This window comes from Anabrus simplex, chromosome 5 (genome assembly GCF_040414725.1).
Source record: "Anabrus simplex isolate iqAnaSimp1 chromosome 5, ASM4041472v1, whole genome shotgun sequence".
Taxonomy (NCBI): Eukaryota; Metazoa; Arthropoda; class Insecta; order Orthoptera; family Tettigoniidae; genus Anabrus; species Anabrus simplex.
The window spans coordinates 395,159,724-395,174,541 of record NC_090269.1 but is presented as its reverse complement, the minus strand read 5'-3'; the positions used below and the strand labels follow the sequence as shown (position 1 = coordinate 395,174,541).

Below are 14,818 nucleotides of genomic sequence, written 5' to 3'. Positions count from 1 at the left end.
TGTCATCTCAGTTAAGGCCTTCCGACAGTGCAACGCATATCTAGAAGACGAACCCAGATCATTCCGAATTGAGATGACTCTTGAAAAATCTTTTCCTGGAAGTATCTTGAGGAGGTGGCCTCCCTGTTTAAGACTGACCAGACGAGCTCAGTCGATTCAGTTAAGAGTCATTCAGTGGATAGATTCAGTTTAGAGTCAGTCATGGGAGAGGTTCAACTGATTAGTGCAGTGCAGTCAGGCAGTCAGTGCCGCAAAGTGAGTGTTCCAGTCCGTGAAGCTGAGTCTGTCATTCCGTTCTGTCTGTCAACGAGGAGTTGAGTCCCTCGTGACCAACTGTTGTAAGTGTACGGACAGTTTATTTAGTATTGAATTGTAAGTCTGTGTTGTATGCACGAAAGCTGTGAATTGTGTGACTGCTTTTGTGTACAGAAAGAATACTAATGTGAATTGCCCTAGGGTCACGTGAGAGTACTAGAAGAGTTTAATGTCTACTGTGTAGCTAGCGTGATTGTGTCAGTTTTCAAGCGGTAGCTGTGAACAAGCAGTTTGACTGAATTAGTGTGAGTAGGGAGAGCCCAAACTTGTGTGCTTGTGCGTCTGTGCAGATGGTAAAAAGTAGTAAGAAATACGTCTTGGTCTTAAAGTAAACGCTACCAGGTGGGTGTTTATTTACCTGCCGGCCTTCAGGTTACAATATTAATGGCCACCATTTTAAGAAATTAATTACGGAAATATCACAATTGGTTTGCATTTGAATTGATTCTCCATACAGAATTTTAGGTCACATGGCCAATTTTAGCTCATTTTAGAGCACAATGGATTTTCTTGCAAATAATATCACAACTAATGCAAGGGTGTCCCTGGAAAAGGTTCCAATATTTACAGAATAGTAAGCACGTAACATGCGAAGGAAAAATTTCCCATAAACATCGGTCACAAACCCGGAATCTTCGGAGTGATGGTTCTACTCAGTACTTTAGACGCGATTTCGTTGCGAAAGGCAGATGGATGACATTCCATTTTTATGTATAAAGATTCATGTTCTGGCAAAAGTACGTCGTACGGCTGGGGGATCATCTGAAATAAGCGATGCAAAATGTGTGATGCTTTGTTACTTAGTAACCGTGCAGGCTATGATTTGAAGTATTGATGGATGGCCATGACTAAAAAGCATAGGTGATTTATCAAAGAGTCCTCACTTCAACCTACGCTGGAACCCTGTTTTATTCGTGGTAGCTTCCTAGGCCCTGAGTCAGTTTCCCCCTTTCGATTCACTTAATCGGACACTTGTCGACTCCAAATGCTTTATCGATATTTCTGAAAAAATATTCCTTAGATACAAATAAATTAATCATTTTTAATTTTATTTCCATTTGATATTTCCGAATGTAAATTTAAGAGCAATTCATGCATAGAGACTCATATTGCTATATTAATTGTATTTTTTATTTTTCAGATGATGGTGATGCTACTGTACCTGGTGACTGGGGCTCTACTTCCAGCACACTCTACACTAGCTGCTATAATTTGCCCACAGTTGTGTACCTGTGGTCTAGACATTAAAGGACGTCATCAGGTGATTTGCTCTCAGGGCGGTATGTTGGACCCAATACCGATCGCATCTATGAATCAGCAGGTTGAAGTTCTGCTTATCACTGCTCCATCTTCAAACCCGAACTTCCTAACCATCGGACCCATTTTTCAACAATTTGCACGCCTCGAAGAACTTCACATCACAGTGTCCAATATTCCAGCTATTGGCAGGCACTCCTTCTGGGGAGTGCCAACACTCGAAGTACTCAATCTCACTCGTAACAACATAGCCCATGTCCTGGACTACAACTTCAGAGGATTGGCCAACTTATTGAAACTGCATCTGGATGATAATATGATCGAGTCGATGCCTAGTGGAACCTTTCGTTACTTGCAGGAGCTACGAGTGTTAACTCTAGCCCGCAATAGGATCACGGAACTCGTACCTCGCCTGTTTCTCATGCTGGGTAAACTACAGGAATTGGACCTGAGTGGAAACCATCTGATAGAGCTCAATCCAGAAGTCTTCAAGGATATTCAGGTGAGATTTACATTCTACATATAGTTGCCTTATGACTTTAGAAGGATTATTCCTTTAACTGCCATAATTAAGACGTCACTTATAAATGAAGTTAAGGAAACAAATTTTGAGCACAATAAAAATGATCAATGTTGCTGTATATAGATATATAATATTTTTTCTGCTGTAAATACTTTTAAAAGTTTAAAAAATGTAGACTTTCAAATTCTTTGTCCCAAATGATAGTGTACTTACCTGCTAATAATAATAGTAATAACATTAATAATAATACAAAATGAAAATATAAAATAAATAAAAATATCTATATAATGAAAGAGTTTACTCTAAAAGCGTTGGCACATCCGTGCGTCCGTTCTATTGGACAGTTGTTTTCGTTTTTGTTTTAAGCTGCCTCTATCAATCAGTGGTAGAGTGTCGGTCTCCGGATCCGAAGATAGCGGGTTCAAACCCGGCAGAGGTAGTCGGATTTTTGAAGGGCGGAATAAAGTCCATTCGACACTCCATGTCGTACGATGTCGGCATGTAAAAGATCTCTGGTGACACATTTGGTGTTTATACGACAAAATCAATTAAATCTCAGCCATAGACCCCCAAGAGAGTTTGGGTTTACTCGGTCTGCCATCTAGTGGGCCTAGAGTAAAACGGGACGTCGAAATTGACGAGCAAACAACTAGATGGCGTCAAATTGAAATGTCTGCACACGGCAGCTGAGGCCATATGATTATTATTATTATTATTATTATTATTATTATTATTATTATTATTATTATTATTATTATTATTATTATTATTATTATTATTATTATTATTATTATTATTATTATATAATTCGCTGGGGCCATCAAGGACCACGTTAAGTCTTGTTGCATTTGACACTGAACTTGGCCTTCTTTAGAGCCCAAATTTCCCTCATTCTTTGTGAGTGGGCCTGCTTACGCTCCTCTGTCCAATGGGCACCGTGTCTTCTCTTCGGTTACTCGTCTCAGTTTAGCCCGTTCGTCAGTATTTTCTTGCGGAAGAGATTTCTGTTAAGGGCGTCTTCAGCTGAGATATGTAGCATTTGCAGGTCTTCTTTGGTATTTCTAAACCAGGGAATTGTGGTTTTGGGGTTTGAATAAAAAAGTGAAAGAATTTCTTTAGTTAAATTTCTTCCGTCCATTATTTTCAGATGACCGTAAAATCGTGCCCGTCTTTGTCTGATTGTGTCGGTAATTTTCTCTATTTTGCTGTAGACTTCCTTGTTGGATCTCTTTTGATGGATTCCATTTCTATACTTTGATCCCAAGATTCCTCTCATAATTTTGCGTTCTCTTTTCTCCAGTTCTTCAAGGAGTCCGTTGTTGGTATTTAGAGACAGGGTTTCGGCTGCATATAGAACTAATGGCTTCAGAACTGTTTCATAGTGACGTATCTTGGTGTTTTGCGAAAGGCATTTTTTGTTGTAGATTGTGCGGGATGTTTGGTAGGCTATTTCCAGTTTGCGTACTCGCTCCTGAAGTGCTTCCTTGTCCAGTCGATTTTTCATGATGATCTCACCCAGGTATTTGAATTTGTCTACTCGGGTGATGTCCCCGTATTTTGTATGGAGTTTTGGTGGAGTCCCTTTGATGTTAGTCATTACTTCTGTTTTCTCAAACGGTATCTGCAAACCAGTTTGTTCGGCAATTTCCTTTAAAATTTCAACTTGAGCTCTAGCGGTTTCTATGTCGTTTGAGAGAACAGCAATATCATCGGCAAATGCTAAGAAGTCTGTTGCGATCCCCTTGGATTTGGTTCCTATCCTCAATGGACTGTAGTTGGTTTCCTGTAATCTCACCCGCCAGGTTCTGATGATCTTTTCAAGAACACAGTTGAAGAGCATCGGGGATAGCCCATCACCTTGTCGGTCTCCTGTTTTGATGTCAAAGGAATGCGAGAGACATCCGTGGAACTTCACCTTGGATATTGTATCGGTCAGGGTGGCTCTAATTAATGCCAGCAGTTCCAAATCAACTCCAAATTCATTTAAGATGTTTTTATATGTTATGCTAGTTGTTTTACGTCGCACCGACACAGATAGGTCTTACGGCGACGATGGGACATAAAAGGGCTAGGAATGGGAAGGAAGCGGCCGTGGCATTAATTAAGGTACAGCCCCAGCATTTGCCTGGTGTGAAAATGGGAAACCATTTTCAGGGCTGCCGACAGTGGGGTTCGAACCTACTATCTCCCGAATACTGGATACTGGCCGCACTTAAGCGACTGCAGCTATCGAGCTCGGTTTTAAGATGTTTAGCAGGACATCCCGTCAATGGAGTCGTACGCTTTCTTGAAGTCCACAAAGATAGACACATACTGCTTGGACCTTAGTGTACAATATCTGATGATCGTTTTGAGATTTTGGATCTGTTCAGCTGTTGAGCGACCTTTTCTGAATCCTCCTTGGTATTCACCTATTCGTTGTTGTTGTATTCTCTCCGGAATTACCTGCCAGTGAAATATGAGACATTCATAGGTCTCTAAGGTAAGCCAACACTGAGTAATCATAAAATCAAATCATTAATATATATATATATATCGTATGGTTGTACAAGTACATAAAAGTTTACAAATAATCAAATGGAAATATCAAAATTGACAACCATTCCAGAGCGCATGGTGTCACTTGGTGTAGAGTCTTCAGACCACCGTCAATTGCACGAAGTGGGCACTCTTGAACAATGTGTTGTATGGTTTGGTCCTCCACTCCACAGTCACAGACGGCAGATGTACGGAAACCCCATTTCTTTAAGGTGTGACCACACCTTCCGTGACCCGTTCTAATGCGGTTTAGCTTCGACCAGGTTTGGCGTGGTAGTTGGAATCCCTCTACCTTCTTTGTAGGATCTTCAACCAGGTGAGCATTGTTGGGTCGATGTTCGTTCCAACATTGTAGACACTTGTAGGTCATGTTGAAAGAATTGATACCTTCTAAATCAACCCAGGGTGGCTTGCGTGATTCCAAACGTGTTGTTGGTGGATCTTGCAGGGCATCATACAACGAAGAGTTCTTATGAGAGTTGATCTTCTTGAGCAAGCTGACCTTAGTTGCCTTCCTCGTTAGATCTTGCGGAGCGATATTAGCCAGGACTGGTAGTCACTGTGTGGGAGTAGATCTAACAGTATCAGTGATGACCCTCATGGTCTCATTGAGTTGCACATCAATCTTAGTGGTATGAGCGCTTTTTTCCCATACAGGGGCACAATATTCACCAGCAGAATACACAAGAGCAAATGGAGCAGAACGTAGAGTATTAGAGTCTGCACCCCAGCTGCTTCCGGCAATCTTGAGCCAAGTTTCCTCGATAACTTGATGCAATGTTGTTTGAATGCCAAAGACCGATCCAGAGTGATTCCAAGATATATTGGATTGTAGTTATTGGGTACTTAGATTCCGTCAAAAGTCACGTATAGCTTCCTTTGGGCTTGTTTATTATTTAGATGGAATGCAGTAACCTCAGTCTTGTTTGGATTGGGTTGAAGTCTCCATTTGTGGAAGTAATCTCTCAGTTTCGCCAGATCACTGGTTAGAACATTCTCAAAGTTCATGAAATCTTTACTCTAGATAATTAATCATGTCATGGATATACAGGTTAAACAAAATGGGGGCCAGAACTGATCCCTGAGATAGGCCTTTGTTTAGAATCCTCCACCTGCTAGCTTGCCCATTCAGGAACACCTTAAAGTGCATGTTGCTATGAGAAAAAAGTCTACATTTAACCAGGCCCCATCATGACGTATGCCTTAGACATTGTATGGGAACACCTATGGAAGGATAACCTAGCTACACGAGAAAGAGTGAAGGCCATGTATCATAAAAAACGTTCTCTGCCTGTTAAAAAACGGTCCTTCGGGACTAGTCTAGTGGCTCACAAGACAAACGTTCTATATAGAAGAGCTGTGATTAAAAACACCATTGCGTTCTACGACATAATACCAAGCTTAACATCAAGAATTGCAGGATAAAAAAGTGAATATACGGGTAGATCTTTTATCAGATAGACGGTACGATGACGTCCGAGTGGATAAATCCAGACTACGAAATGCAGAATACCATAAATCTCTTCTTACTAAACGTTCATAAAACCATTGATAAGGGCAAGCAAAGTATTACCTCGAAAGGCATATCAAGACGGATTGTCTGACCCATTTATAACGAATGCTGCTAAGCAGTAGGGGTCCTCTTGATAAAATAATTCGAGAATTCAGAAGTAAGCCCAAATTGGCAAACTTAATCCGTGAAGCCCACACAGATATCATATCAAAAGTAAAATTTATGGGTGAAATATCTAAACTTTTCAGAGTAAATACAGGTGTAAGGCAAGACATTGGCTTACCTCCACTCCTATTAAAGTGCCTTCTGCGGAAATTAGTAAGAATTTGAAATGAAAAATTAAATAAACACAAGCTATCACCAATAACACTGGGAACAAAGAACAAAGGTGGTGAAATGATCTGTCTAATATTTGCAGATGATATTGCCATACTTTCAGAAAACGAATGCGGAAGTACTGAGCAAATGTCAAAGACTACAGAAGGAACCGGTGAAATGGCGCTGTCCTTAGTTGGCCGAAACGAAATGAATGAAATTAAGAATAATAATAATATCGCCTAAGTTCCGTGTGTATGTATTTTAATTTGACAGCATGTGAACTGCCTCTTTGTCAGTTTCGGAATTCCATTTTGCTCTGCGTAAATAGGACCTCTCTTGGTTGGTCTATTTTAAACTATTAATTACATTTGTCGGGTATGCATTGGACGACATAAAATGGTATGTTTCCACCCTTCAGCAATGCAACTACCTTTTACGCCTTTCAACCTGTGTACTTCGGACCCACAGAGATGCGATACGTTTTAATTGTGGTTCACGACAAATAACTAACTCACCCTCATCACACATGATAATTTTCTCAGCACACTGGACGGGCCGATGTGCTTGTCTAACACTCTATACGTGTTATAGAAGTAGAAAAATATAATTTTAGTAAATTATTTAATAATGATTATTCGATCCTTTGTCTTGATCCTTGGCTGATTGGTCAGCGTGCTGGCCTTTGGTTCCAAGAGTACCGGATTAATTCCCCGCAGGGGCACAGATTTTAGTTGCGTACAGCTAATTCCTATATCCCGGAGTTAGACTTTTATGTTTCTGTTAATACGCATTGTTACGACGGACGAAACATCATATCGGACACACGTAACAAGGTTAATTTCCATAAGCACACAAAATACAATTTTGGGACAAATCAGATGGAGGACCAGACTGCTCTAAACGAGCAGGCACAACACATAACTTAGCAGGTGACTCTAATATTAATTACACATGATTAAACATTAAATATTTACACATATGTGCAACAAAAAGTAGACATACACCAAAATGTGTGTACTGCTGCCAGTCGCCATGTTCAGTCTCAGTATACTCGTATTAATGGACGCAGCAGCATCTTGACAACTGTGACTAATGACAAACGAAATGCGGCAGGCGAGCTTCCAAAACAAAAGCCGCAACACACATATGTTCATCTACGTACAAATAATCACACTAACAGTCACCACAATAGCATGCGATAGTGTTTTACAACTTGTTTTACAGCGCACAGATACAGATAGGACTTATAGCGACGAAGGGAGAGGAGTGGAAAGGAAGCAAGCGTAGCCTTAAGGTACTGCCCAGCATTTTCCTGGTGTGTGTGAAAATTGGAAACAACGGAGAACCATCTTCAGAGCTACCAGCTGAAGGGTTTGAATCATCTACGGCCCTAATGCAAGTTGACAGCTACGTCACCCAAACCATCCAGCCACTCACTCGGTGAATATATCCTTCTACACAGGGTTGGGGTCAGGAAGCCGTAAAACTAGGCCAAATCCATATTGACTGGGAGTAACTCCAGGAAGATGGAGAATATTATTCAAGGACCATCAGGCTGTAGCATCGTGCATTGAGGGGAAGCTCTGAAATTCTGCAACATAACAAATTAAAGTCATCCCCGCACAGGCTATGAAGCCCTGGCAGGGGTGGAATGTAAAAGCTTCCACTATCTGTAATCTCTGCACTTGGTGGGGTAGAGTAGTTAGCTCTACGCCCTGCCGCCTTCCCCCCCCCCCCCCCCAGGAATTAACCTGGTACTCATTTTCGGTGTGAAATCCTGCAATATGTATTTTGTTACTTATTTTCAACTCCACGTTCCATACAACTGTAGGTGATCATTTGGAATTTTCCACCCCACCAAACAAAGGCATTTTATTGTCATACATCTGAATCCAACAGAAAAACGATGACTTTCTTCAATTTCAGATTGTACTTAATTCAACACTTCCGATTGTCTAAAGAATTGTCTTTTATTATTTTAATGTACCATGCTGCACCTCACTTTGGCCATAATTCTTCATTCTGAACATTTTATTTATCAATTTCTAGCTATAAATTCGTAACCACAGATTTCCATGGCATGGTAATCTATGTGTCTCACGTCCATATTTCGTAGCAATCTTACAATGAATTATAAACTACAAGAGTTCTTACTTCTTTCTTCTCATAATATGACCGAGATATGAATAGTATTACTTGGGTATTTGAATAAATAACAAAGCCTGATATACACTGACTGACAGAGCAAATGCAACACCAAGAAGGGGTGGTTCGAAAGGGATGAAAGTTGGGGAAAAAACAGAGACGGCACGGACGAATAATTGATGTTTATTTCAAACCGATATGCAGGTTACACAATGCGCACGGCATCGACTCAGTAGGATGTAGGACCACCGCGAGCGGCGATGCACGCAGAAACACGTCGAGGTACAGAGTCAATAAGAGTGCGGATGGTGTCCTGAGGGATGGTTCTCCATTCTCTGTCAACCATTTGCCACAGTTGGTCGTCCGTACGAGGCTGGGGCAGAGTTTGCAAACGGCGTCCAATGAGATCCCACACGTGTTCGATTGGTGAGAGATCCGGAGAGTACGCTGGCCGCGGAAGCATCTGCACACCTCGTAGAGCCTGTTGGGAGATGCGAGCAGTGTGTGGGCGGGCATTACCTGCTGAAACAGAGCATTGGACAGCCCCTGAAGGTACGGGAATGCCACCGGCCGCAGCACATGCTGCACGTAGCGGTGGGCATTTAACGTGCCTTGAATACGCACTAGAGGTGACGTGGAATCATACGCAATAGCGCCCCAAACCATGATGCCGTGTTGTCTAGCGGTAGGGCGCTCCACAGTTACTGCCGGATTTGACCTTTCTCCACGCCGACGCCACACTCGTCTGCGGTGACTATCACTGACAGAACAGAAGCGTGACTCATCGGAGAACACGACGTTCCGCCATTCCCTCATCCAAGTCGCTCTAGGCCGGCACCATGCCAGGCGTGCACGTCTATGCTGTGGAGTCAATGGTAGTCTTCTGAGCGGACGCCGGGAGTGCAGGCCTCCTTCAACCAATCGACGGGAAGTTGTTCTGGTCGATATTGGAACAGCCAGGGTGTATTGCACATGCTGAAGAATGGCGGTTGACGTGGCGTGCGGGGCTGCCACCGCTTGGCGGCGGATGCGCCGATCCTCGCGTGCTGACGTCACTCGGGCTGCGCCTGGACCCTCGCACGTGCCACATGTCCCTGCGCCAACCATCTTCGCCACAGGCGCTGCACCGTGGACACATCCCTATGGGTATCGGCTGCGATTTGACGAAGCGACCAACCTGCCCTTCTCAGCCCGATCACCATACCCCTCGTAAAGTCGTCTGTCTCCGTTGACGGCGGCCTGGCATTCTTAGCTATACACGTGTCCTGTGGCACACGACAACACGTTCTACAATGACTGTCGGCTGAGAAATCACGGTACGAAGTGGGCCATTCGCCAACGCCGTGTCCCATTTATCGTTCGCTACGTGCGCAGCACAGCGGCGCATTTCACATCATGAGCATACCTCAGTGACGTCAGTCTACCCTGCAATTGGCATAAAGTTCTGACCACTCCTTCCTGGTGTTGCATTTGCTCTGTCAGTCAGTGTATGAAGGATATAAAATGTAGACAAACACAGGAAAATCAACTCTACGAATATTTTTCCGATAGACTGCATATCAATATGTTGCTGGAAAATAATGGTTAGGCAGATGATTGTGGCATATGTTATTTGTTTCTTCAACGCGACGAAATGGCCTATGTAAAGTAAAAGTAAAGATCAAGTTTGCCCGATGAACATCCATTAGCGTATCTGAAAATAGCTTCATCTGAAACAATCAAAGGTCTTTTTTTTTAATTAGGGGAGTGCCTGTTCAAAAGGTGTTGTTTCCACTTCCAGAAAACAAATCAGCATATCTTCCACATGCATTACAATAGTATAATATTATCGATTGTCATGAGCAATCCAGACCAGAAAGATAAAATTCCTTAAAATTATACCATACCCTATCATGGGTAAGTTCTACGTGACTTTTATGTTACGTTTCTTGCGCTCTTGTCTCAACTTTCTTAACACTAGGAAATCCAGAGGGGAGGGGGAGTCTCTTTGAAACCACTGCTCTGAAATTTCAAATTTTTCAGCCCTAAATAAGGAATCAAGTTCTGCTTTCATTTATTGTTCATCCGACTGTTTCCTATAAGAAAACACTAATTCGGTTTCAGGAAATTCGTAAGTAGTTAAAACAAGGTAACCACAATTCAATGTGAGCACGTTCAAACCCCTCCTTTGAAATGCATGATACAGATTTTCTTGAGGAATAAAAATAATAAGCGAACGTGATTTGCGTATATCGCCTTGTTGAATAATGGTTAGCGGTCTTATCTTCCACCCATGATATCCCGTGTTTGATTGTATCAACACAGGCACACTCCGTTGGCCATTATCTTTGTTCTTTACGTTACTAGATATAGTAGTTATCAATGCATTCACTGTCCGACTCGTTGGATGAATGGTCAGCGTACTGGCCTTCGGTTCAGAGAGTCCCGGGTTCGATTCCCGCCCAGATCGCGGATTTTAACCTTCATTGGTTAATTCCAATGGCTCGGGGGCTGGATGTTCGTGCTGTCCCCAACATCCCTGCACCTCACACATAACACATAACACTATCCTCCACCGCAATAACACGCAGTCACCTACACATGGCAGATGCCGCCCACCCTCATCGGAGGGTCTGCCTTACAAGGGCTGCACTCGGCTAGAAATAGCCACACGAAATTATTATTAATGCATTCACTCTTTATGTTCTGGTTTCAGCACAGGAGAAACGAAAGGATGTTGCTTTTACTGTCCTTAGGAGAGCAACTTGTCATAAACCAAATAAACAAACGAGGGAAAAATATGGTTGATTTGCTCAAGAAAACTTTAAGCTCATCCAACACTATGAAGCGTGTGAAGGAGTAGGCGGAGGAAGATGTCGTCATGAATGCGTGGAATAAGTGAAATGCAAGAAACACTAGCAAACATCTCCTTCAAAGCCCAAACAGTGATGTGTTAGTTGAGGGAAGCATTGTTGTAACAAGCACAGTGTGAAAACCATTGTATACCATAACTGCAACAACTAGTAAAATCTGAACTGATAGACTATTGCATTTCTTGAAACTAGAGCATATATTCCTGACGCAAAACGTAATACACTGTACATCTCTAGCCTGAAAAGTCCATACGTAGTTGAATTTCACAGTCTGTAACGAATTAAAAATATATCAGGCATAAATATTAGATTTTGCTCAATATGTTCAAGAAGCCCGCCCTCGGCCTTACCTGTTACAAAAATATCTTGTATTTCCCGAGGTTAAGATGGAAATAACAATAGGCATTCCTAAACTGTGAATGTGAAAGGAACTATATTTAAAGAGGAATCTTGCACTTTATTGTTTGTTGTTAGACTGAAGCAAAGTGACTTAATGATAATAAAGAGCTCGTGGTATATATTGTATACTAATGACATTTAATGATTTATCATAATTAATTTTAAATATTATGAAATTATAATTCACCTATTGATATCCGCAACAAATTTGCACCTGTAGGTCCCATTCTTTCTGATAAGGTTGCACCTGCAAGGAACATACTATACCAGGTGCTCATTACTTCTTGAGCAACTCTACATATCAACCACAATTAGTTTATGTATATGAATTAATTACCACCATTGCATTCATTGTTTTTCTGTGCCTCTATATACTGGTTCATTCAGAACCACGTGCTGTTTGCCTGCTTTGTTGGTTGCTTACCCGTAAGTTGGTTGTTTAACCATACATGTTTTAAATATATATTTCAGTGTTTCATTGCCTGTCATAAATTAGTGTCTGAAGTGTAAAAATTATTAATTGGTAATTATACTATAACATTCTTTCTGCAGGAATTGCGGGTCCTGAGGTGTCGGAGCTGTGGACTATCCAACATCAATACAATGATCTACCGCTTACTTCGCGTTCTCGCAGTCCTAGATCTCAGGGACAACGAGTTCAAGTACATTGCTTCGGATGAGTTTCGGGACTTGCACAAGTTGCAGGTTCTGCAGCTGGATGGGAATCAGCTGCCCGTTGTGCTAGAGAGGACATTCGGTGGTCAATCCGATATCCAGAAGCTCACACTCGCCCGCAATCGCCTTGCCAAAGTGACAACTACGGCCTTCGCTAACATCACCACACTTCGAGAACTAGACCTCGGCTACAACAAACTGGACCGTCTGGAGACCACCACATTCTTACCTCTTTCAGAATCTCTCAAGAGTCTTGATCTCAGTGGAAACATGATCCCACTCACAGAGGTGAAATACGTGTTACAAGTTGTTTTGAAACTCCGAGATCTTGCACTGGCAGACATGGGACTGACCGAACTTCCTTTAGGATTCTTTGTTTACCATGAACACCTGAGGTTTCTTAATTTGTCTGGGAATCAGTTTTCACATTTTCCTGTGCAAGTGCTCTCTCCCGTGCCAAAACTGCAAGAGCTCGATCTCACAAGAAACAAATTCCGAGGACTCGATGAGAAACTTCTCTCACGTTTTGATCCGATAAGAATAGTGCATCTCCATAGCAACCCTTGGGCTTGTGATTTGTGCCACGTAACTCCAATCCTCAGTCGTATCAATAAGAGTAATGGAGGGATGTTGAAAGGACTTAGATGTGCTACCCCGTACTCCCTTGAGGGAAGATTATTAGAATCTCTTCACCGTTCCGATCTGGGGTGGTGTAGTAACAGTGGAGGAGGATTTGGGTATATAGAAGGAGCTGATTCTGGTGCAGCAGGGATTGCCAGAGGTTTCCTCGGGGATGATTCTCGTCTGGGACTTATTGCCGCAGGTGCCGCGGTATTGTTGCTGCTGCTGACTGGTGCTGCTCTCCTAGTTGGTATAGTCTACTCTCGCAACCATAGGGCACATTACTACACTCGGGAAGAACAACGGGCACCGGAACATCAGGCTATCTTCGAGAACCCGGCAGCAATCCTAAGTGAGAATGGAGATATCAAGTACACGATAATGTCTATGGATATTCCTCAGCTGAAAAAGAATAATGTGTCCGTCTCTACCATTGATGGCATCAACAAGGATCCCGAACTGCATAAACTGACTAATGGGACTTGAGTCACGAGGTTATGTGAGGTTTTGGAGACGCCTTGTTAACTCAATACCCACGAAAGCTAAAGGTGAGTTTCTTTAGTATGAGGGAACATTGGAACGCAATTCATGAGTTAGCGGATGATATTTTGTCTCTACCTTCACATTTCGAAATTAATCTGAAAACAAAGAAGCCAAGCAAAATTTCTGTGATATGTCGCAATGGTAAGTAGATTATGTATGGAGAACGAATCTCTTCCTTGTCAATCAGGGAATATTTTACTGGTTATGAAAGACCTTTTGTGATAGCACGTGGTATGTAACGTACGAATAACAAAGTTGAGCGTGATGGAACTCCTATAAAATTAGTACAAGTGTCTATTGATATGAAACCAACTTTATGTGCCAGAGGAAGTGACTCAAGATTACGACAAACTGAGAACGGAAAAACTTATTTTTGTAATGTATATATATTTTTTCTCTCATAACATAATTATGAATAAGTGAGTGTTATCATGAAATTTTAAGAATCATAAGACGTAGCTTATATGGATTGTTGTTCGTTAGATATTAAGATGCTCTTCTCGGATGTTTTCACTCATTGCTAATTTTGTGATATTAAGACTTTGATAACAATATATTTTTATCAAGAGTTAAAATATCGTATGGATTCTCTCGCGTCTAATATTACCCACTACGAATGTCTTCATTCCTATAATTTCACGTAATGGGTTAATTTCCTCCATTCCGCTTTAATTTGTGGCACAAAATGTTCGAAAACAACACCTAATAATTGTTACCCTTTCAACAATTGTTTGTGTCTGCGGATCTAGATAGGCTACATGCTTCACAGTATGGTTGGTTGCCGGACTTGGTAAGTGAAATAGTATACCTAGGAATAGTGTATCACGTTTCATAACCACGAAGTGATGTCCAAAATAGCCCTCTCCTCGTTCTTCTCATAATTGTGATTGTGATTGTTGCTGTAGCCGCACGAAGCCTTGTTTGCAGGCAATGTTGCATACATCTGATTGCACGAATGCGTTGTGGAAAAGGCCATGGGGGTTCAATTGGACACTCATAGACACGCAACATGGTAAAGTTAAACAACACCAGAGACTGCATATGTTATTTTTAAATAATATTGTATATTTGTGCTTGGGTGTGTGCTACTTAATTGTTCAGATCCTTACAACAGACATG

The 14,818-nt window shown here is 41.8% G+C and overlaps 1 protein-coding gene across 1 annotated transcript; it reads left to right on the top strand.

Moving 5' to 3' along the window:
* The first annotated feature begins 201 nt into the window (after nt 1-201).
* On the top strand, nt 202-14,155 carry LOC136874565 (carboxypeptidase N subunit 2). Its single transcript, XM_068227853.1, has 3 exons — nt 202-255; nt 1,457-2,074; nt 12,413-14,155. The coding sequence occupies exons 1-3, from the start codon at nt 202-204 to the stop codon at nt 13,640-13,642; spliced, it is 1,902 nt and encodes a 633-aa protein (XP_068083954.1). The 3' UTR covers nt 13,643-14,155.
* The last annotated feature ends 663 nt before the right edge of the window (nt 14,156-14,818 follow it).

What these genes read in the sequence shown, in the direction of transcription:
- LOC136874565 (XM_068227853.1), top strand. Translation starts at nt 202, where the DNA reads ATGGGAGAGGTTCAACTGATTAGTGCAGTGCAGTCAGGCAGTCAGTGC. An exon ending in CAGGCAGTCAGTGCCGCAAA is followed by an intron (nt 256 to 1,456) that starts GTGAGTGTTCCA and finishes TTTATTTTTCAG; the next exon opens with ATGATGGTGATGCTACTGTA. An exon ending in AAGTCTTCAAGGATATTCAG is followed by an intron (nt 2,075 to 12,412) that starts GTGAGATTTACA and finishes TTCTTTCTGCAG; the next exon opens with GAATTGCGGGTCCTGAGGTG.